The sequence below is a fragment of the Bos taurus genome, chromosome 25 (assembly GCF_002263795.3).
Source record: "Bos taurus isolate L1 Dominette 01449 registration number 42190680 breed Hereford chromosome 25, ARS-UCD2.0, whole genome shotgun sequence".
Taxonomy (NCBI): Eukaryota; Metazoa; Chordata; class Mammalia; order Artiodactyla; family Bovidae; genus Bos; species Bos taurus.
Window position 1 is genome coordinate 21,185,532 of NC_037352.1, and position 24,862 is coordinate 21,210,393.

The 24,862-nt window shown below is 46.6% G+C and overlaps 1 protein-coding gene across 3 annotated transcripts in view; it reads right to left on the minus strand.

The window, feature by feature from the left end:
- Nucleotides 1-24,862, minus strand: part of EARS2 (glutamyl-tRNA synthetase 2, mitochondrial) — a 45,254-nt gene that overhangs the window by 2,460 nt on the left and 17,932 nt on the right. Inside the window, exons 6-9 of one of the 3 annotated variants that reach the window (XR_009492854.1) lie at nt 19,208-19,361; nt 18,965-19,095; nt 9,269-9,404; nt 8,593-8,818 (exon numbers count right to left, since the gene is read on the minus strand). Coding sequence is in view for 2 of the 3 variants with exons in the window: in XM_002698024.6 (XP_002698070.3) it covers nt 8,735-8,818; nt 9,269-9,404; nt 18,965-19,095; nt 19,208-19,361 (505 nt within the window). In the remaining variant the exon portion in view is untranslated. Of the gene's footprint in view, nt 1-633; nt 8,819-9,268; nt 9,405-18,964; nt 19,096-19,207; nt 19,362-24,862 lie in introns of those variants that run through there. The other 2 variants (XM_002698024.6, XM_005224803.5) reach the window with 2 other exon arrangements.

Genomic DNA, 24,862 nt, shown 5'->3' on the forward strand with positions numbered 1-24,862 from the left:
AGATTCTCTGAACCTAGGAAGTGGGGTGAAGTACAAGAATCTAATCATTCTTCCTCCAGTCAATGCTTGAGAGACCACAACTGAAAGGTTAAAGGGTAAGTGGGCGGTCAGGAAGTGGTTTGGAGTTCTGTGTAGTGGTTGGGTGCAGAAGCTTTGGCTTTCAGACCAAACAATGCTGTCACCCTCGCCAGCCTTCCTAGGACCCGTCTTGCGTGTCTGTGCAGCCCTTCCTGCCCAAGCTCCCTTCTGGTTTCCATTTCCTTTCCTATGTCATGTGCATGGCCCATGGTCTGTCTCTTCTTTCTGGACCAATGAATTTTCATAAGCAGGAGCCATGTCTATCTAATTCCCCAACCTTTTTGGCACCAGGCACCAGTTTTATGAAAAACAATTTTCCATGGACCTGGGCAGGGCAGGGGTGAGGATGGTTTTGGGCGTGAGGCTTCCCTGGTGACTCAGACTGTAAAGAATGAGCCTGCAATGTGGGAGACCCGGGTTCAATCCCTGGGTCAGGAAGATCCCCTGGAGGAGGGAATGGCAACCCACTCCAGTATTCTTGCCTGGAGAAGCCCATGGATGGAAGAGCCTGGCAGACTATAGTCCAAAGGGTCACAAACAGTTGGACATGACACATTTTCACTTTCAAGTGCATTACATTTATTGTGCACTGTACTTCTATTATTACATTTTGATGTATAATGACATACATATATAATATTGTAGTAGTTTCAGGTATACAACATGATTTGATATTCGTATACCTTGCAAAACAATCACCATGTCTAGTTAGTCTTCAATACCACACATCGTTTCAAATGTTTTTCTTTTGTGATAAGAACTTATAAAGCCTTATAAGATCTTGTAAAATCTACTCTTAGAAACTTTCAAATATACAGTGCAGTATTAACTATGTCACCACACTGTACATTGCATCCCCAGGACTTAGCTACTTTATAACCTGCTGTTTGTACCTTCTGATCACCTTCACCCATTTTGCCCACCCCTATACAATTACAAGGGGCTTCCTGGGTAGCTCAGCTGGTAAAGAATCTGCCTGCAACGCAAGCGACCCTGGTTCAGTCCTTGGGTCGGGAAGGTCCCCTGGAGAAGGTATAGGCTACCCACTCCAGTATTCTTGGACTTCCCTGGTGGCTCAGACAGTAAACAATCTGCCTGCAACGTGGGAGACCTGGGTTGGTGAGATCCCTTGGAGGAGGACATGGCAACCCACTCCAGTATTCTTGCCTGGAGAATCTCCATGGTCAGTAGAGCCTGGCGGGCTACAGTCCATAGGGTCGTACAGAATCCGGACATGACTGGGAGACTAAGCATAGCATACAATTACAAATAATTTTTAGCATAAGTATGTCACAAATATTGCTTGGGACATACTTAAAAAATTATTCACTGTTTATCTGAAATTAAAAGTAAAAAACAACAATCCAACTCCTTGTCAAGAAAGCATTTCCTGGGACTTCCCTGGCAATCCACTGTGAGGACTACACTTTCCCTGCAGAGGGCCCATGTTTGATTCCTGGTCTGGGATCTGAGATCCCACAAGCCCCATGGTGTGGCTTTAAAAAATAAATAAAATAAAATATAATAAACTAAAATTTTAATTTAAAAAACAGGGTGCTCAAGCCTGAGGGATGGGATGAGGAGGGAGGTAGGAGGGGGCTTCAGGATGGGGAACACATGCACACCCATGGCTGATTAATGTCAATGTATGGCAAAAACCACTACAATACTGTAAACTAATTAGCCTCTAATTAAAATAAATAAATTAAAAAAAATTTTTTTAATTAAAAAAAATGTAATTAAAAAATCAATTAAGAAAGAAAGCATTTCCTGTCTGGCTCCAGACACCCAAGATACCCACATCCCTGTGTATCACTTTGCTTGCCCCTCCTCCACCACATCCACACTTGCAATTTTGTAACTGTCAGTCACCTATGAGATGGTGATCTCTTTGAGGCAGGAGCCTTATCTTTTGTGTTTTATTTTTAAAAGCTTAAGGAAAGGAATGAACACAAATCTGTGGAGTAAGCCCCCACAATCTACAAGGCTTTGTCTAATTCCTCTCACACCCCTAGGCTTAACAGGGCCTGGCACGCAGTAGGTAACTGTGAAATGAATGAAGGAAGACAGGACAGAATGGATTCAGACAAGGCTGCCCCTCCTTGCCCGGGCTGTCCTACTGCAATCAGGGTTGCGGGAGGGGTGGTAGGGGGCAGTGGAGACAGCATGTAGGCCGGGGACCCCCACATTTTGCCCATATATAAGGACTAAGCTAGAGATCCCCAGGGTGTGATAATGAGTTTATTGAGTGCCAAGTTAAGCTTCTACTGCCTTCTATATTTAAAAAAACGCACATCCTGTAATTCACTAGTGAAAATAGTAACCACAAATGATGTGAAGTTTCTGAATATTGCAAAACAGTACCCAGGCTAAACATATGACTGTGCACTTGGCAGCTCAGCTGTTCAAAGAATCCACCTGCCATGCAGGAGACCCCGGTTCAACCCCTGGGTCGGGGAGATCCCCTGGAGAAGGGATAGGCTACTCACTCCAGTATTCCTTGGCTTCTCCTGTGGCTCAGACAGTAAAGAATCTGCCTGCGATGCAGGAGAGCTGGGTTTGATCCGTGGGTTGGGAAGATCCCCTGGAGGAGGGCATGGCAACTCACTCCAGTATTCTTACCTGGAGAATGCCCGTGGGCAGAGGAAACTGGCAGGCTACAGTCAGTCCATGGGGTCGCAGAGTTGGACATGACATCGACTGAGCACCGTGAACTTGAGCGCTCACCCTGACTATCCATCCAATCAGGTGTGCATCTGGCCTGTCACTCAACAATATTTACTGAGCACTGACTACGTGAACAGGCACCATTCTCAGCACTGGGGGGTCTAGTGGTGAGCAAGACAGATCACGTCTCTGCTCTTACAGACGTTATAATCTACACTAACAAATAACTGCTGAACTACTTACCCGACATTTACACAATCAATTCGATTGTGTTCCCTGGAAAAGAATAGGATGTTGATGATTAACGGCAGAGGAAGGAGAGCTTCTAGGGGGAGTAAGAGGCTTTCCTGAAGAGGGAATAGTGAAGCAGAGATTTGAACACTGAGACACCAGGCAAAAGGACAAAGAGCAGATGAACAAGAGTATTCCAGCCAGAATGTGGCTAGAAGGCAGGCTTACATGGCTGGGGAACAGCGAAAGGGGCTCATGAGGCAAGGATGAGTGAAGTGAAGCAGCATAGTTAGAGGAGGAAGTGCCGGGCTGTGATGACAAAAAATGGCTTTATCATGTTTCCCCCTTCCATGCTTCATTTTGTTTTTACTCTCTTTTAAAATTTTGTGAAGCGTCTCTTCATTGCAGTGCTCAGACTTTCTCCAGTTGTGGCTCTTGGGCTTCTCCTGCTGCAGAGCACGGGCTCTAACGCATGGGGGCTCCGTAGTAACGGAGGGCTCTCTAGTTGCTCTGCAGCATGTGGAATCTTAGTTCCCGGCCCAGGGACTGAACTGGTGTCCCCTGAATTAGAAGGCAGATTCTTAACCACTGGACCACCAGGTAAGTCCCTTGTGCCTCATTTTCCTATCAGGGCTCCCAGCTCCTGGGCCAGCCCCACTCAAATCTCAGTTCAGCGAAGCTTCTGGAATGATCAATCAAAAAAACACAAATCTGGAAAACACACACACACACAAATCTGATCTTGTCACTTCCCTACTTGAAGCATGTCAGTGGCTCTTCACCTTCCACTTCATGAAGACCCAATTCATGTCTTCTCTAATGGACCCCCCCTTTTGTCCAGGAACCCAGAGAAGAGCTGGCCCCAGCCCCAGCTCTGGGTCTAGCTGACCTATGAGGTCTTCTCACCCACCTCTGCAGAAGGGTGTTTCTCCTGGTGTTTCTCATTCAAGAATGGAGAAGTCATGTAGGGGAAGGTGCTGGAGAGAAGTTTCCATGCTTTTAGGGAGAGAGCCACAGAAAGCCACGCTCTAACAGCATGAAGGAGGAAGTACAGAGGAGCCTGAGCCCTTCAAGCGGCCAATCGTGAGCAGAGAGAACCAACCAGAGGCTATTGCCAATGCTGGGACCAATTAAGCAAAGAGACTGGAAGTCCCTCAGACCTCCACAAGGTCACTGAACGCTTAATTAACCAACCCCAGAGCCTACTGTACCCCTGCACTTCCTGCTTTGTGGGACACTGAATATTCTTGTTTAAGCTTGTTTGAATCTGGATGTTTTGTTATTTGTAGTGAATGGTACCTTGATGCCTTTGGACCAGGCATCAAGGCTGTTTGGATTTCCCCTCTGGCTGGGTTTTCAGTCACTTATCTCACTCCTTCAGCTCCTACCCATGACTCCAGTCAATACCCTTCCAACTCCCACTGACCTGGAAACTCCTACTTGTCCCTCAGAACCCAGTTCAAAGTTCATCTATAAAGTCCTCTGACACCCACGAACATGAACCATGAACTTCCTTCTCTGGGATCTGCTCTAATCCAGAAAGTTCTCATTAAAAAAAAAAAATTGTTTGGTAGAAACCAACACAATGCTGTAAAGCAACTGTCCTTCAATTACAAATAATTGAATTAAAATAAATTGTAAAAAAATGATTTATTTGGCTATGCTGAGTGTCAGTTGTGGCATGTGAACTCTATAAACTGGGCATATGGGATCTAGTTCCCTGACCAGGGATCGAACCCGAGCCCCCTGCATTGGGAGCATGGAGTCTTAGCCACTGGACCACCAAGGAAGTCCCCTCATTTTCTAAATATTTATTATCCTGGCCCCTGGGAAGTTAGGGAATTTTATCATGAGAAACATATTAATCAGTTAGACAATTTCTAATTTACGTCCCCCTAAACATCCCTCTATATCGAACTATTCCATCTTAATCTTCACATCAGTCTCTGTCAAAGGTCGATCTCTCACAGATAGCTGGATTCAATGCAATTTACTGGCAATGTACCAGGTAAACTACAACTGCAAATCTAGCAAAAGAAATTTGATTTCCCAGTGTCAATGAAAGTCATCCTGGGAAACTGTTGGAATGTGGGAGGGTTAGACCAGCTGATGATTGCCACTTCTGAAGAAAATGATCTAACTGATAAAGGACTCAAACATTTTTTTTTTCACCCTGAGACCTTACCTGACTCCCTATTTGTCAGGCAACGTGCCAGGTACTATGGTTACAACCAAGAATAAGAAAAACTAACTGCCTGCCTCAATCTTATCCTCTTTAGAGTATGATTGACAATAAACATGTACAACTCAGTAATTTCATATATTAATAAGCATTATGAGAAAAAAATAAGCTAGATAAAGACAATGATAAATGAGATTCTAAAGTTGGCTACAGAATAATAGTAATTTTCTGACAAGGGTACTCTGTAAACTCCATGTTAAGAGAGTATGCCCAGGGGCAGAACGGCTGTCTTGATTACTAGAGTGGGTCTCCTGCAGCCATGACTGCATTACATGAGTCTGTCCCACTGGCCACAGCTGACTGGACCAGAGGTAGACAGCTGACCCAAGCTAGGCCAATCAGATTCTTTCCTAGGATTTTGGACATAGAATACTAGTTATTGAATTGCCAGGGTATCAGAGGGGAGATGATTCAGCTTTAGGGCTGGGGCAGTTGTTGGACAAGTACAGAGATTTAAAAAAAAAAAAAAACCAGCCTGCAGAAGGAAGATGAGGGAAGCAGACACCCAGACAGAAATGGTTACAAACTGCAGATTCGGAGGGACAATGGTGAGTATCTTGGGTTCTGAGGAGTTACTGGTTAGAGATCAAGTCTCTTGTAAGGTCCAGCTGGGAGTCCTGCTTTTGGATTTGTCCTAATTCTTTCAATAAATTCCTCTCGTGGTTTAAGTTAGGCTGGGTCTGTTTCTATGTTTTGCAACCAGCATTTCCAAGAATGAAAATACTGGTGATGAGGGTGATGGTAAGAGATAACATTTGCTGAGTGCCAGGCATTGTTTTAAGATCTTTACATAGGTCATCTATTTTGATTCTTACAAATTGTTGAGATAGACACAATTGTTATCCCCATGTGGCACGAGGAAACTGAGCTTCAGAAGCCACAGTGAGTAAGTAGCAGAACCAGCTTCTGGCCTCCACGACCTTCACTGCTTGACTATAAAAGCACTTCAAAAAAGCACTGGGGGATGGGCCTGAGGTTATTTAAAATCTGTGAAGTCCTCCAACACATTTCTTCTGATCCTGAGCAAAACTCCAGAGCAGATGATACGTGCTGCTTCTCAGATAACTCACTCCAAATGAGGAAGTGGCCACATCTTTATCAACTCAGCAGTCTGATCACCCACTTTGTTAAAACAGCCACATCCCCTCACTGAGAGCTAGAGTTTCTCATAAGCATACTTGATGTCTTAGAACTGGAGGCTCTGATGTCACTCAAGTCAAGAGTTGAGGTTGGACTCTGGGTTGCCAAATGCCTCGTGCTAAACCCTCAGAGTTGATCAACTTTGCTGAGCCCCAGTTTCCCTATCTGAAACATAGAAACAACACAAGAATAATAATGCCTAATGTGAAGATTCAAACAGATGATGGACTAAAGTGTTTACCAGTATAGTTTAAAACCCACAAGTATTTGAAGCTCATGTAAATGCACAATAAATTGCAAGCATTATTATTCTATGTCCTTTCAGTGCCATACTTGTTGTTTCTGACATTACCCCTTCTTCTGGAAAAAGTACCCTACTTCTTCCTTGGGAACTTTTCCTCTGTTGGATATCACCCCCGAGGGACCACCTATTCCTGGCTGAGGAATGGTAACATGGACTCAGTTAGCCCAACCAGAACCCTCTTCTTAGTATCTGAATCTTTAGCTGAGTCACATCCAAAACTGAGTGGGAAAAATACAGAGGAACCACAAGAGAAAATATTTAAGAGTTAATGTGTTCCCATTTAAGAACACAGACAAGACTCACCATGAGCTCCTGTGGTGGCCCACATGATCAGAGCTTCCCTGGCTCCTGTCTTTTACAGGATCTGGTTCTCTGATTTTCCCATAGATTCTTTGACTTTCTCAGAAATTTAAACTCCTATAAAGCCTCCAAAACACCTAAGCTAGGCAGAACTGGTTTCCACTGCTTGTCATCAAAGTACTTGATGTACTTTTCAAAGAATGATTAGGTCTCTGTGAAACTCAGCAAATTATTTAATCCCTTTCCCTCTTCCTCTGGACAAGGAGAGTGTATTAGCAATCTACTGCTGGGTGACAAATAATCCTAAAGCCCAGTGGCTTTAAACAATAAATATTTATCAACTCATAACTGTGTGCCTGAAATTTGGAAGCAGCTCTGCTTAGTGGTTCTGGTTTAGGATCTTTCATGAAGGCTGCAGTCAAATGTCAGCCAGCATCGCTATCATCTGTCAGCCCCGGCTGCTTGATCAGGGCTGGAAGACCGACTTCCAAGATGGCCCATTCATATATCTGCTGTCAGGAGGCCTCTGATCCGTATCTGTTTGAGTGTCTTCACCATGTGGAATAAGACAGAAGCCACGGCACATCACACAAGGCAGCCCCCTTCAATGTGAATGCCAGGAGGTAGTGATGAAGATGACTGGGGGCCACACAGGGGAAGCCCAGAAACCCTGGAGGGGGCCTCTGTAGCCAGCTACCATCCTCCTTTCACTGAGTTATTCCTATTCACCCCCAAGAAGAACATCTCATTTCAGAAACCCTCAGACAGTGATTTACAAACAGTGGGTGGAAGGAGGTGGTGAATATGAAGATGCAAAATAGGCAGTGAAGGTCTCCAGTCTAAAGACTTGTTCTGGAGAACTGGAAAAGAGGAAGATATAGCCTTTAGGGAAGAGAGACACAGGCTGCCCTAAGTCCAAGGACAAAGAGTAGTATAAAACCTAAGTGTTCCTCCTGGGCAGCTCCAAAGAAGGTCTGACAGACAGTTTAGGCCTGCTTGTCAATCACTGCTCCAAAGTCAAACTGGTTGAGAACTGGAGTCCAAGAGTCCAGGCCACTGCCAAGCTGTTACATATGGGCTGACAAAATGTTCCCCACAAAGCTCATGTTGAAACCCAACCTCCCAGTACCTCGGAATGTGACTGAATTTGCAGACAGGGATAATGAAGAGGTGATGAAGTCCAAACTGGGCTGTGAGGCTGGGCCTTAACCTGATCTGACTGGTGTCCTTGTGAGAAGAAGGCATTTGGACAGAGACACCGAGGGCATAGACAGAGGCAAGACTGTGGAAGGAGAGAGCAAAAAGTCAACTGTGTACAAGCCAAGGAGAGGGGCCTCAGGAGAAACAAAACCGGCCAACACCCTGATCTTGGACTGCCCGACTCCCGAACTGTGAGAAAGTCACTTCCTGTTGTTTAGGCCACCAGTCTGTGGTCTTCCGTCATGGCAGCCCCAGGCAGACTGAAGCTCGAGCTGCCGCCGTTCTTTGAGGCAGCTCCTAACCTCTGCTGTGTAGTGGGGTGTCACAATCAGATGTGAGGCCTTCCTTTCCAGACTCAGGGAGGTGAGACAGGTCTGGGCATCCCTGGCCAGCTGATAAGGATGGGCCTGGTGTGGAGCCATAAATGCACCTGTGCACCCAGAGGCTCTGTGTCCACTCCTGGTTCTTTCCGCAAGCTCCTGCCGGGCCCAGGCATCCTGCTCCTCTCCTCCGAGGGCGGCTCCTCTGAGTACGGTTCCTGCGGCCACCTCCACCGGCCTGCCACCTTCTCTCTAGCTGCAGAGCACCTTCTGTATTCGTTCCCGCACTTCCTTTGGTCCCAAAGACACCATCATCTCAGCTACCGGAGGTCCTTGCTGAGGACAAACAAGAGAAAACGTTGCCTTAAACTGCCTGAGGAACACACGCCCGGCCTCAGCTGCAGGAGTTATGCCCAAGCCAATGCTGGCACCGGTGCCTGCACCCCACGGAGCCCGGTGTGCACTTTATGGGTTTCAATTTCTGAGGCTGAGGATAGGTCCCGGGGCCTGCTCTCCCTGGGTTGGTATGTCCCTTCCTCTAATCAACTGCCAGCTCTCTCAAGAGGGGGAGCATGTGTGTTTCACTCATTATTGGATCCACTGCACCTAGCATGGTGCTTGTACATGGTAGGTACTCAGTAGGTACTATCTGTTGAATGATTGAATGAGGGGAGGTGGTCATGTTTCATTCATCTCTGTAGCCCTCAAACTACACTTAGTGCTGTTGGTGAATGTCAGTTGAGTGGATAAAAGCGGGCTCCAGTCCAGTCCAGCCGCCTGCCTCACCTGCTGTCCACTGAGGGCCACTCGGAGGAGCTTCATCACGTTACTGTGTTTGATGCCTTCCAGACCATCTGACAGCTTCCTCAGTTCTCTATTCAGCACGTCCTGAGTTAAGTGCGTACCAGGTCCTTCTAAAAGTCTAGAAGAGAGCCAGTCTATGAGGGGCCAGCACAGGCCAATGGCAAGTGGGTGGAAGGGAGGACTTCAGAAGCTTATCCATCAGCTACAACATATTAATAAATTAATAGCACAATCAATGTTCAAGCCTGCTTGGAAGTGGAGGGAGATATCTACTACTCCCATCCTAGTTGGTGAAGAAATAGCAACCAAGGGACTACAAACACAGAGACTCCAAGCCAAGTGTGCATAAAAAATGGAAACTCGGAGGATACCGTAAGAGGATTTACTAATTACCACCTGTGTCATGCAATCTTCATGCCTCAGTTTTCTCACCTGTAAAATGGGGATAATAATAGTCTCTGTACCTCACAGAGCTATGGTGGGGCTGAGTTAAAACTTGTAAAGCAAGGAGTACCGTGGCCGAACAGACAGTAAGAACTCGGAAGTATGAGATCTTATATTTCAATAAAAAGTTAAATATTAGCTATTATTTATTATATCCAAATGCTCAGAGACATTGCAAGAGGATCTAAAAAGAAACTTACGAGTGAGTTAGATATAGGACGGAAGAATGAAGCCCTCTGAGAAATGCTCTGAAACACGGCTTCAAGACCTCTGGGATTTTCCTGGTGGTACCGTGGATAAGAATCCACCTGCCAAAGGAGGGCACTTGGGGTCGATCCCTGGTCCAGGAAGATTCCACATGCCTCAGGGCATCATAGCCCATGCACCACAACTACTGAGCCTGAGTGCTTCATCTACTGAAACCCGTGAGTCTAGAGCCCGTGCTCCACAACAAGAGCGCCACCACAATGAGAAGCCCGCACACTCCAATGAAGAAGTGGCCCCCGCTCGCCGCAACTAGAGAAAGCCCGCGTGCAGCAACGAAGACCCAGTGCGACCAAATAAATAAACAAAGACTTCCAGGGGATGTTCAGAGAAGAGCAGAAAGAAAGACATCAGGAGAACCCAACATCAGTGATGGCCCTGCCACCACTTGCTGTAACCATTCTTTGCCCACAAACTGCAACAGCTCGGGAGGTACAACGGGCCAACAACCGTTCCCCACTTTCCTGGCAGTCCAGCTGAGACCCTCTTCCAAAAGCATGTTTGAGCTCAAGAGAAAGTTCCTAATTAGTAAGGGCCAGACTTGCAAAAATTTCATCCCAGCCCTGATTTGGAATTGGAGCAAGAGATGGGAGCAGAGCTAAAGACGGGCCAAGGCTGGAGACCTTCACTAGTGCAGACAATCTTTGACGCCAGCTCTAACACTGACCACTCCTGAAAAGCTAGACACTCCATCCCCCACGCTGACCTACTAGGAAGCTGGCAGGCTTCCAGCTCAGGAACAGGGTTCATGAGGAAATTGGAACCAACGGCCTTCCCGGGCACATTTCCTTACTCACTCCAGTACTTGAGCAATTCAGTTTCAGTTTGAGAAACGTAACCATTCTTATTGCATCTTAAAACTAAACCACGTGACTGCTGTTATTTATGAAATGGAGAAGAGGAAATGTTGAAAATATAAAATGTAATAAATACGGTTTGCAGCAACATGGATGGACCTAGAGATTATCATACTAAGTGAAGCAAGTCAGAAAGAGAAAGACAAATACCATGTGATATCACTTCTATGTGGAATCTACAATACGATACAATGAACATATCTACGGAACATGAGGAAAAGACCTGTGGTTGCCAAGGAGGGTGTGGTGGGGGGAGGGAAAAATTGAGAGTTTGGGGTGAGCAGATACAAACTGTTACATATAGAATAGATAAACAACAAGGTCCTTCTGTATAGCCCAGGGAACTATATTCAATATCTCATGATAAACCATAATGGAAAAGAATATCCATATGTATAGATATATAGAAACGAGTATCTATATGTATAATTGAATCATTTTGATGTACCACAGAAATTAACACAACATCATAAATCAACCGTACTTCAAAAAAAAAAAAAAGTGTAGTATGGGGTAAAAACCAACAAGCTCCTCAATGTCATTATGGGGAAGCAGGCTGCCAAGGAGCTGGTAAAAGTGACAGGCCCCAGGAGGCCTGTGATGGCAGCCAGGACACGTTAATAAGAGCTGGCCCAGGACTTGGCATGGGCAGAGGGCCTTCGACAGAACTGGTTGCTGCTCAACATGTGGGTGTCAGCTTTCCTGCCTTGAGTGGGAGCCCCAGAGTGTCCCTAAAACCTAATCCCATGGCAGGTGTGGGGAGGGAAGACATTAGTTTGGTAAACTAGGGCAGCCTCATATGGAATGTCCTAAATTAACGGAGTATTATTAATAATACCTCAGGGAAATTTAGCCTGGAGATATGCTTGCAAGGGTGCTTAATGGTGTCTATTCAAGGTTATTCACTGCGGCATTGTTTGTAACAGCAAATTTGGAAGCAAATGTCCATCAACAGGAGGCGAGTTAAATAAATCATGGTGAAGTGGTATGATAAGGGATTAGGTGTTGCTGAGAGGAGGATGCTCTCTAAGCCTGGACAGATCTAAAGATACGCTGTTAAGTGAAAAACAAACAAGCAAAAAAACACAAAAGACGGGGAAATATAGCTGTTATTTCGTAAACTTTAGATGGAGTACAATCCATAAAAATACTGAATCACTATGTTGTACATCTGAAACTAACAATATTGTAAATCAACTGTATTTCAATAAAAAAATAATAAAATTAAACCAAAAACCCCCAAAACATACCAGTGTGATTGTACTATATTGTACCTTTTGTGTAAAGAGATGGAAAATAAGGATTATCTAGATATAATTAAAAAGAGTAGTAAATCCAGAGAGGGTTCTGGAATGGGGCAGATGAGGGATAAGGATTAAAAATGGGATTCATGGGTTTTCCCTGTGGCTCAGTGGTAAAGAATCCACCTTCCAATACAGGAGACACAGGTTCAACCCCTGATTCAGGAAGATCCCACATGCCAAGGAGCAACAAAGCCCATGTGTCACAACTACTGAGCCTGCGCTCTAGAGCCCGGGAGCCACAACTACCGAGCCTGCGCTCTAGAGCCCGGGAGCCACAACTACCGAGCCTGCGCTCTAGAGCCCGGGAGCCACAACTTCCGAGCCTGCGCTCTAGAGCCCGGGAGCCACAACCGCTGAGACTGCACCAGAGACCCCGGGAACCACAACTACCGAGCCTGCGCCAGAGAGCCCGGGAGCCACAATTACCGAGCCTGCGCTCTAGAGCCCGGGAGCCACAACTACCGAGCCTGCGCCAGAGAGCCCGGGAACCACAACTTCCGAGCCTGCGCTCTAGAGCCTGGGAGCCACAACCGCTGAGACTGCACCAGAGAGCCCGGGAACCACAACTACTGAGCCTGCGCTCTAGAGCCCGGAAGCCACAACTACCGAGCCTGCGCCAGAGAGCCCGGGAACCACAACCGCTGAGCCTGCGCTCGAGAGCCCGGGAGCCACAACCGCTGAGCCTGCGCTCGAGAGCCCGGGAGCCACAACTACCGAGCGCACGTGCCCGAGAGCCTAAGCTCCACAAGAGAAGTCACCGCAGTAATAAGTCCATGCACAGCAGCTCGAGAGTAGCCCCTGCATGCCTTGACTAGAGAAAAGCCTGCATAGCAGTGAAGACCCAGCACAGCCAAAACTACATCAATAAATAAATAACATTATTTTTAAACAATAGGATTCTGATATATACATTTAAAAATAATTTCTAGGTTTTAAACCCACATTCAAGAGGTCTGAATGAACTAATAACAATTAAATTTTAAATAAAAAGTCTGCAAGAATGGAGTTATATACACATTTCCTTGACTATGTAGACCTTTCACAAAGGAAACTGCTATTTGGGACTGTCTTTCTGTTGGGGACTGAGTACGAGGGAAGACAATTTTTGCTATAAACCCTCTTGGACTGTTTGTATTTTTGCCATGTTAATTATATTCTTATCTTTTCAGAATGTATGTTTTAACGGTATAGTGATGGTTTCTTGTTATCAGGTGCTGTTCGAGCATTTCACCTAGAAGAAGCAACAGAGAACACGACACTACATCCACTCTCTCACCCCAGCCAGCTGGACTTTCAATCTCTGCTCCTCCACCTTACCAGCTGCATGATTTTAAACAAGTTACTGAGCCTCTTGGGGCTTCAACTTTCTCATCTGCAGAGTGGGGATAACAAGAGCAGTTCCTTTATTAGGTTGCTGAGAACCTCAGGGTATACACGCATGCACAGCATACATCGTGTCACGTGTATGGGTGCTCAGTCGTGTCTGACTCTGCAGCCCTGGGCACTGTAGCCCGCCAGGCTCCTCTGTGCATGGGATTTCCCAGGCAAGAATACTGGAGTGGGTTGCCATTTCCTTCTCCAGGGGACCTTCCTGAATCAGGGATGGAGCCTGTGTCTCTCATCTGCTGCCTTGGCAGGCGGGTTCTTTGCCATGAGCATATATACATGTGCACATATCTTGTGTGTATCATTTTTTTATTGGAGCGTAATTGCTTTACAATGTTGTGTTACTTTCTGCTGTACAACAAAATGAATCAACCATCTGTATACATATCTCCTCTCCCTCTTGAACCTCCCTCCCACTCCCGGTCCCACCCCTCTAGGTCATCAGAGCACTGCACTGAGCTCCCTGTGCTATACAGCAGCTTCGCGCTGGCTATCTACGTATCTAACGTATGTGATATGTAACATTGCACACAAGTGTGTAAGCAAGTATACAAACGAGTGTTTGCTATTCCTATCAAACATAATCTTCACAACAAACCGGGAAGTGAAGTAAAATGGACATTTGTGGGGTCTGCTGCTCAGCCCACATTCCCCTTCCTCCTGATACCAGGGCCCCAACACTCCCTGTAGAATGACTTGGCTCCACCATCAGCCCACAAGCTCTGGCTGGGAGTCCACTCAAAGCCCCGCATATGACCTAACCTAAGCTGGTCAATGTATCACATTTTCCAGGCCTCTGTGACTGCTTCAGAGGCAGAAAAACCCGGCCAATCAGGCCCCATCAGAGTGAATTTCAGGACACGGCTGGAGTCAGGGTCTGCGGTTCTGCCCTCTTACCTCCTCAGTGGGGACTGTGAGATAGGCAGCTTTTGATTCTCAGGATCCTTTCTCCCTCTCACGTGTACTAACACCATCTTCAGCTGGGCATGTGGCCACCAAGGTAAAAACTACATTTTCTGGACTCCCTTGTAGCTTGGCCTGGCCACAAGGCAGGCGTTAAGGCCAGCAGGATGTGAGTGGAAACATGTATAACTTTTAAGCCAGGGCCTCAAGGGGAAGGAACGCCCCGTCCCCTCTCCCTTTCCTCCTTCCTCCTCTGGCTGAACGTGAGCCACCACGGACCATGCGAACAAGAGCAAAACCTGGGCCACGTGCCACCACCACTGAGCCTGTGCTCTGCAACAGGTCCTCCTGCTGCAACAAAGACCCAGGGTAGCCAAAAAAAAAAAGAGAGAGACAGAGACAGAGAGAGGGAGAGCGTAGGCAAAACCGAAAGACAGCAGGACCCTAGAGACACGGACAGAAGCCGTTCAGCCTTGAACTGCCTGATCCGAATGCAGGTAAGGGAGACACGCACGTATCCATCTAATACAGAACCTCTGCAGAAGGAGCAGCCGGCCTGGGGGAGTGTGCGGCACAAAGTCAAAGGGGCAGAGGGAGACACGAGGTGTCGGTGCCATGATTTTTGGCCCCTGCATTAACCTGGGCCTCACGTCGGCCCTTCTGGCCTCTGCAGTGATGTACACGAATCACTCCCCTCTTGCTTAAGCCAGTTTCGGTTGCACTTTGTGCCCTCACCATCTAAAGAGCTCTGTGACTGTGAACAATGAGACCTAGTATCACCTCCACCCTGCAGGGGAGGGTGCAGGACGTGCAGGAAACTGGACAAACTGAACTCGCCTGGCAGGTGAACTATTAGGTTGGTGCTAAAGTAATTAACAGTTTTGCTTTGTTGAACTTTGCCATGTGATAGTGGAATAGACTCTTAAATAAATGTGGTTTTGTTATACATCACTTTCTATCCCGAAGCATAGATTTTTATGCTCCAGGAATAAGCAAACTTATTTCTTGTTGGCAAAAATGCGTTAATTATATGGTTCCAATTTTGATGAATGAAGATGTGTTTGAGCCTGGATATAGCACGATGGTGTGATCACTGACCTAGAGCCAGACATCCTGGAATGTGAAGTCAAGTGGGCCTTAGAAAGCATCACTACGAACAAAGCTAGTGGAGGTGATGGAATTCCAGTTGAGCTATTTCAAATCCTGAAAGATGATGCTGTGAAAGTGCTGCACTCAATATGCCAGCAAATTTGGAAAACTCAGCAGTGGCCACAGGACTGGAAAAGGTCAGTTTTCATTCCACTCCCAAAGAAAGGCAATGCCAAAGAATGCTCAAACTACCACACAGTTGCACTCATCTCACACACTAGTAAACTAATGCTCAAAATTCTCCAAGCCAGGCTTCAGCAATATGTGAACCGTGAACTTCCTGATGTTCAAGCTGGTTTTAGAAAAGGCAGAGGAACCAGAGATCAAATTGCCAGCATCTGCTGGATCATGGAAAAAGCAAGAGAGTTCCAGAAAAACATCTATTTCTGCTTTATTGACTACGCCAAAGCCTTTGACTGTGTGGATTACAATAAACTGTGGAAAATTCTGAAAGAGATGGGAATACCAGACCACCTGATCTGCCTCTTGAGAAACCTATATGCAGGTCAGGAGGCAATAGTTAGAACTGGACATGGAACAACAGACTGGTTCCAAATAGGAAAAGGAGTATGTCAAGGCTGTATATTGTCACTCTGTTTATTTAACTTATATGCAGAGTACATCATGAGAAACGCTGGAATGGAAGAAACACAAACTGGAATCAAGATTGCCGGGAGAAATATCAATAACCTCAGATATGCAGATGACTATTTGTAAGGCCTCCCCAGACAGCCATTTTGCTTTTTTGCATTTCTTTCCATGGGGATGGACAGGGATGGACATGGTCTTGATCCCTGTCTCCTGTACAATGTCACGAACCTCATTCCATAGTTCATCAGGCACTCTATCTATCAGATCTAGGCCCTTAAATCTATTTCTCACTTCCACTGTATAATCATAAGGGATTTGATTTAGGTCATACCTGAATGGTCTAGTGGTTTTCCCTACTTTCTTCAGTTTAAGTCTGAATTTGGCAATAAGGAGTTCATGGTCTGAGCCACAGTCAGCTCCCGGTCTTGTTTTTGCTGACTGTATAGAGCTTCTCCATCTTTGGCTGCAAAGAATATAATCAATCTGATTTTGGTGTTGACCATCTGGTGATGTCCATGTGTAGAGTCTTCTCTTGTGTTGTTGGAAGAGGGTGTTTGCTATGACCAGTGCATTTTCTTGGCAAAACTCTATTATTCTTTGCCCTGCTTCATTCCGTATTCCAAGGCCAAATTTGCCTGTTACTTCAGGTGTTTCTTGACTTCCTACTTTTGCATTCCAGTCCCTTATAATGAAAAGGACATCTTTTTTGGGTGTTAGTTCTAAAAGGTCTTGGAGGTCTTCATAGAACCGTTCAAGTTCAGCTTCTTCAGCATTCGTGGTTGGGGCACAGACTTGGATTACTGTGATATTTCATGCAAAGATGGGCTTGATAAAGGACAGAAATGGTATGGACCTAACAGAAGCAGAAGATATTAAGAAGAGGTGGCAAGAATACACAGAAGAACTGTACAAAAAAGATCTTCACGACCCAGATAATCACAATGGTGTGATCACTGACCTAGAGCCAGACATCCTGGAATGTGAAGTCAAGTAGGCCTTAGGAAGCATCACTACGAACAAAGCTAGTGGAGGTGATGGAATTCCAGTTGAGCTATTTCAAATCCTGAAAGATGATACTGTGAAAGTGCTGCACTCAATATGCCAGCAAATTTGGAAAACTCAGCAGTGGCCACAGGACTGGAAAAGGTCAGTTTTCATTCCAATCCCAAAGAAAGGCAATGCCAAAGAATGCTCAAACTACCACACAATTGCACTCATCTCACACACTAGTAAACTAATGCTCAAAATTCTCCAAGCCAGGCTTCAGCAATATGTGAACCGTGAACTTCCTGATGTTCAAGCTGGTTTTAGAAAAGGCAGAGGAACCAGAGATCAAATTGCCAGCATCCACTGGATCATGGAAAAAGCAAGCGAGTTCCAGAAAAACATCTATTTCTGCTTTATTGACTACGCCAAAGCCTTTGACTGTGTGGATCACAATAAACTGTGGAAAATTCTGAAAGAGATGGGAATACCAGACCACCTGATCTGCCTCTTGAGAAATTTGTATGCAGGTCAGGAAGCAACAGTTAGAACTGGACAGGGAACAACAGACTGGTTCCAAATAGGAAAAGGAGTTCGTCAAGGCTGTATATTGTCACTCTGTTTATTTAACTTATATGCAGAGTACATCATGAGAAACACTGGACTGGAAGAAGCACAAGCTGGAATCAAGATTGCCAGGAGAAATATCAATAACCTCAGATATGCAGATGACACCACCCTTACGGCAAAAAGTGAAGAGGAATTAAGAAGCCTCTTGATGAAGGTGAAAGTGGAGAGTGAAAAAGTTGGCTTAAAGCTCAACATTCAGAAAACAAAGTTCATGGCATCCGGTCCCATCACTTCATGGGAAATAGATGGGGAAACAGTAGAAACAGTGTCAGACTTTATTTTTCTGGGCTCCAAAATCACTACAGATGGTGACTGCAGCCATGAAATTAAAAGACGCTTACTCCTTGGAAGGAAAGTTATGACCAACCTAGATAGCATATTCAAAAGCAGAGACATTACTCTGCCAACAAAGGTCCGTCTAGTCAAGGCTATGGTTTTTCCTGTGGTCATGTATGGATGTGAGAGTTGGACTGTGAAGAAGGCTGAGTGCCGAAGAATTGATGCTTTTGAACTGTGGTGTTGGAGAAGACTCTTGAGAGTCCCTTGGACTGCAAGGAGATCCAACCAGTCCATTCTGAAGGAGATCAGCCCTGGGATTTCTTTGGAAGGAATGATGCTGAAGCTGAAACTCCAGTACTTTGGCCACCTCATGTGAAGAGCTGACTCATTGGAAAAGACGCTAACGCTGGGAGGGATTGGGGGCAGGAGGAGAAGGGGACGACAGAGGATGAGATGGCTGGATGGCATCATTGACTCGATGGAAGTGAGTCTGAGTGAACTCCGGGAGTTGGTGATGGACAGGGAGGCCTGGAGTGCTGCGATTCATGGGGTCACAAAGAGTCGGACACAACTGAGCGACTGATCTGATGTGATAATGATTTCAGAGTGTGAAACCGTAATTACTTTTGCACCAACTTAATTAACTGGGTCAGTGAGTGGCTGAGCTGCAATGGCACCCAGGTGGGTCTAATCCTGGAGCCAGAACCACTGAATCTTCCGGGGGAGCCTGGGCTTCTCAGTGCCATGAGTGACCCTCTCACTGAGACCTCTCGCTAGCTCTGGCGCCAGACTGCAGGCCTGACCGCCAAGCCCTGGAGTGGAGAGGGCCCTGCGAGGGAGACAGGGGAGGCAGGTGCAGACCCCGAGCTCTACCTGTGGGAACTCACCCCAGCACACGCTTGGCAATGATGTCCACCTTCTCTGAGATGGCACCCAGCTGTGCTCGACCCACCGCAGGGCGGGTCCACAGGTAGGAATACGCTGGGGAGACCAGATCTTGCAGGCGGCAAATGTGACCCTGGGGAGAGAGGTGGTCACTGAATGCACTGGGAGTTGGGGGGGATCCTGACATGAGAAGGGGGAGGAGTGGGGCGCCACCTGCTCCCTCGGTCTCCAGGCTCCTGACCCACCTGTCTCAGCAGGATGATCCTCTCCACGTAGGCTGGGTCTAGCACTTCTCTGTCCTGCAGCTGACTCCCAAATGCCTCCTCCACGAGCGCCTGCAGCTGGCCCACCAGCTGGCATCTCTGCGTCTCGTCGCCCACCAGCCGGCGGAGGTGCAGCCTGCAGGAGAAGCCAAGGGACCGTGCTGCTGCGGCCACCCCCAGCCCTGCCAAAACCCTCCTCCCCAGGGGAGCGGGTGGGCTTTGCAGAATGACTCCTTCCAGGGGATGCTCTCCCTCCAGCCGGGATGGAGCAGCGGGGAGACTCCCGAAAGTCTGCCTGTGACTCAGCTCCCCAGTGCATCTCACCTGGCCCGCTGCCCTCCCCTGAGCTATCATTTGAATTCAGGACTCAGTTAAAAAGCTCAAGTTTTGCTGTCAGGTCAAATTTTCTCCTTTTCAGAATTCTTCTAACCACCTTGTTCCCTGCTTCAGAAGCAGCAGAGCCTCTAAGACTCCAAGCCTCAAACCAGGCCCTGTCGGTCCTCAGTCCCCGGGCTGCCCTCACCCTGTCCCTGGCAGGACTGGAGGGACCCCAGGGCATGAACAGCACAGGGTCGAAGGCCATTCTGGAGGTGCGTGCCCTCCTGTCCTTGGTATAGAAGAAAGGCAGGCAGCAAGGGATGGGTGACCATCTCATGAGCTCTGAGATTGGGCAGGCCTGTGAGTGAAGCCAGCCTTGCCAGACATCTGCAGCAGTGGGATGCACTCACTGCTCAGAGCACACAGGGCTCAGGATGCTCCTCTGTTACCATGGGGACAACGGAGCCTCACTCACAGGGCGCTGGGCGGAGTAAAGGAGGGGCTGTGTACACTGAGCACAAGGCCAGTGTGGCCGCCACGTCTGGGAGCCGGAGACGGGCCGGGAATCTGAGCAGAGGCTTAGGCGAGGCAGAGGGTGGAAGGACAAGACCCTCTGGGAAGCAATCCGGAGGATGCCGTGGCCCCAAAACATCAGTTTCTAAAATGAATGAAGGGAATTCCCTGGTGGTGGTCCAGTGGTTAGGATTCCACACTTCCACTGCAGGGGGCACAGGTTCCATCCCTGGTCAAGGAACTAAGATACCACATACTGCCTGCCAGGCACAGCAAAATAAATGAAGAGAAATCACATGAAATTGTACTAAAGCTATTTCTAGGACCTCTGTAACTAGATAAGGCAGCGGGAAGAAAGAAATCAAGAGACCCTAGTGGCCATGCTTGAGATAATCCACGTAAGGTCCAGGGATCCACGCCTGGGACACAGCACATGCTAGAGAAACGTCAGTTATTATCACTACCTTCACCAAGTCCCCAGCACCACTATCTCTAGTACTGCTACTGAAAGAGTCGTAGCAGCGGCTTGATTACAGAGCTACCTAAAGCGAACAGCTTCAGCTGTATGAAACCTGCGGGCTTCAACTGCAAGCAAAAGCCACGGCCATCTTCCTCTGACTCCCCTCGTGCTGTGGGGAGGACTGGAATGGGTCACCAAGTATCGTCTGTTCTGACCCCATTTCTCCCCAGGATGTCACTTTCTCCATAAGAAAGGTGGTATACAAGCTGCATTCAACGTGCATGTTGCACTTGTTCCTGAATGTCCCATGCAAGAGATGCCCAGTGGGAGTTGCGCGGTGGTCCAGGTGGTCCAGTGGTTATAGGACTCAGCGCTTTCACTGCCATGGCTCGGGTTCAATCCCTGGTCGGGGAACTGTGATCCCACAAGCCTTGCAGCATCCCTCCCCACTCCCCCACCCCCCAAATAAACAAAAGCAGAAATACCCACCACTACAGTAGGTGTTGCAAGAAGGCATCAGAAGGCAGGCACACTGAAACCATACTCACAGAAAACTAGTCAATCTAATCACACTAGGACCACAGCCTTGTCTAACTCAATGAAACTAAGCCATGCCCATGGGGCAACCCGAGATGGGCAGGTCATGGCGGAGAGATCTGACAGAATGTGCTCCACTGGAGAAGGGAATGGCAAACCACTTCAGTATTCTTGCCTTGAGAACCCCATGAACAGTATGAAAAGGCAAAATGATAGGATACTGAAAGAGAAACTCCCCAGGTCAGTAGGTGCCCAATATGCTACTGGAGATCAGTGGAGAAAAAACTCCAGAAAGAATGAAGGGATGGAGCCAAAGCAAAAATACCCAGTTGTGGATGTGACTGGTGATAGAAGCAAGGTCCGATGCTGTAAAGAGCAATAATGCATAGGAACCTGGAATGTCAGGTCCACGAATCAAGGCAAATTGGAAGTGGTCAAACAAGAGATGGCAAGAGTGAATGTCGACATTCTAGGAATCAGCGAACTGAAATGGACTGGAATGGGTGAATTTAACTCAGATGACCATTATATCTACTACTGCGGGCAGGAATCCCTCAGAAGAAATGGAGTAGCCATCATGGTCAACAAAAGAGTCCGAAATGCAGTACTTGGATGCAATCTCAAAAACGACAGAATGATCTCTGTTCGTTTCCAAGGCAAACCATTCAATATCACAGTAATCCAAGTCTATGCCCCAACCAATAACACTGAAGGAGCTGAAGTTGAACAGTTCTATGAAGACCTCCAAGACCTTTTAGAACTAACACCCAAAAAAGATGTCCTTTTCATTATAAGGGACTGGAATGCAAAAGTAGGAAGTCAAGAAACACCTGAAGGAACAGGCAAATTTGGCCTTGGAATACGGAATGAAGCAGGGCAAAGAATAATAGAGTTTTGCCAAGAAAATGCACTGGTCATAACAAACACCTTCTTCCAACACCACAAGAGAAGACTCTATACATGGACATCACCAGATGGTCAACACCAAAATCAGATTGATTATATTCTTTGCAGCCAAAGATGGAGAAGCTCTATACAGTCAGCAAAAACAAGACCGGGAGCTGACTGTGGCTCAGACCATGAACTCCTTATTGCCAAATTCAGACTTAAACTGAAGAAAGTAGGGAAAACCACTAGACCATTCAGGTATGACCTAAATCAAATCCCTTATGATTATACAGTGGAAGTGAGAAATAGATTTAAGGGCCTAGATCTGATAGAGTGCCTGATGAACTGTGGAACAAGGTTCGTGACATTGTACAGGAGACAGGGATCAAGACCATGTCCATCCCTGTCCATCCCCATGGAAAAGAAATGCAAAAAAGCAAAATGGCTGTCTGGGGAGGCCTTATAAATAGCTGTGAAAAGAAGAGAAGCAAAAAGCAAAGGAGAAAAGGAAAGATATAAACATCTGAATGCAGAGTTCCAAAGAATAGCAAGAAGAGATAAGAAAGCCTTCTTCAGAGATCAATGCAAAGAAATAGAGGAAAACAACAGAATGGGAAAGACTAGATATCTCTTCAAGAAAATCAGAGATACCAAATGAACATTTCATGCAAAGATAGGCTCGATAAAGGACAGAAATGGTATGGCCCTAACAGAAGCAGAAGATACTAAGAAGAGATGGCAAGATTACACAGAAGAACTGTACAAAAAAGTTCTTCATGACCCAGATAATCACAATGGTGTGATCACTGACCTAGAGCCAGACATCCTGGAATGTGAAGTCAAGTGGGCCTTAGAAACCATCACTACGAACAAAGCTAGTGGAGGTGATGGAATTCCAGTTGAGCTATTTCAAATCCTGAAAGATGCTGCTGTGAAAGTGCTGCACTCAATATGCCAGCAAATTTGGAAAACTCAGCAGTGGCCACAGGACTGGAAAAGGTCAGTTTTCATTCCAATCCCAAAGAAAGGCAATGCCAAAGAATGCTCAAACTACCACACAATTGCACTCATCTCACACGCTAGTAAAGTAATGCTCAAAATTCTCCAAGCCAGGCTTCAGCAATATGTGAACCGTGAACTTCCTGATGTTCAAGCTGGCTTTAGAAAAGGCAGAGGAACCAGAGATCAAATTGCCAGCATCTGCTGGATCATGGAAAAAGCAAGAGTTCCAGAAAAACATCTATTTCTGCTTTATTGACTACGCCAAAGCCTTTGACTGTGTGGATTACAATAAACTGGAAAATTCTGAAAGAGATGGGAATACCAGACCACCTGACCTGCCTCTTGAGAAACCTATATGCAGATCAGGAAGCAACTGTTAGAACTGGACATGGAACAACAGACTGGTTCCAAATAGGAAAAGGAGTACATCAAAGCTGTATATTGTCACCCTGTTTATTTAACTTATATGCAGAGTACATCATGAGAAACGCTGGACTGGAAGAAACACAAGATGGAATCAAGATTGCTGGGAGAAATATCAATAACCTCAGATATGCAGATGACACCACCCTTATGGCAGAAAGTGAAGAGGAACTCAAAAGCCTCTTGATGAAGAGTGAAAAAGCTGGCTTAAAGCTCAACATTCAGAAAACGAAGACCATGGCATCCGATCCCATCACTTCTTGGGAAATAGATGGGGAAACAGTAGAAACAGTGTCAGACTTTATTTTTCTGGGCTCCAAAATCACTACAGATGGTGACTGCAGCCATGAAATTAAAAGACGCTTACTCCTTGGAAGGAAAGTTATGACCAACCTAGATGGCATATTCAAAAGCAGAGACATTACTTTGCCAACAAAGGTTTGTCTGGTCAAGGCTATGGTTTTTCCTGTGGTCATGTATGGATGTGAGAGTTGGACTGTGAAGAAGGCTGAGTGCCAAAGAATTGATGCTTTTGAACCGTGGTGTTGGAGAAGACTCTTGAGAGTCCCTTGGACTGCAAGGAGATCCAACCAGTCCATTCTAAAGGAGATCAGCCCTGGGATTTCTTTGGAAGGAATGATGCTAAAGCTGAAACTCCAGTACTTTGGCCACCTCATGCGAAGAGTAGACTCATTGGAAAAGACTCTGATGCTGGGAGGGATTGGGGGTAAGAGGAGAAGGGGACGACAGAGGATGAGATGGCTGGATGGCATCAATGACTTGATGGACATGAGCCTGAGTGAACTCCAGGAGTTGGTGATGGACAGGGAGGCCTGGCGTGCTGCGATTCACGGGGTGGCAAAGAGTCGGACACAACTGAGTAACTGATCTGATCTAATCTGATCTGACAGTATGAACTTGAACCTGCCTCATCATTTAACTTCTTGACATCTTGCTCTTGTTAAATGCACAACAGGGCAAAATCATACAAGTGACCCCAACTTATGGGGGAAGTAACATCCTTGAGGCAAATGCAGTTGACGTGAACCCCCTGGGCTCACGCAAGTAAAATACTGAGAGGCTGTCCCCAAACCAGCTCAAGAGGAGGCATCTAGGAGTCCCAGCCCCCCTAACTACAGACCCGTCCGTTGGCTTTCCCACTAATGCCCTTAGCCCAAGATATGGCAACAGGGATCCAAACTGTAACTGTGGCTGGAGGTTTCAGAGAGAAGTTGTGGTGGTGTTCAGTCTCTAAGTCGTGTCTGATTCTTTTGCAACCCCATGGACTATAGCCCACCAGGCTCTTCTGTCCATGGCATTTCCCAGGCAAGCATACTGGAATGGGTTGCCATTTCCCTCTCCAGGGGATCTTCCCAACCCAGGGATTGAACTCGTGTCTCCTGAGTTGGCAGGCGGGTTCTTTATCACTGACTCACCAGGGAAACCCTCAGAGGGAAGAACTACTTGAGATGTGAAAAACATGGCAAGAGACAGCA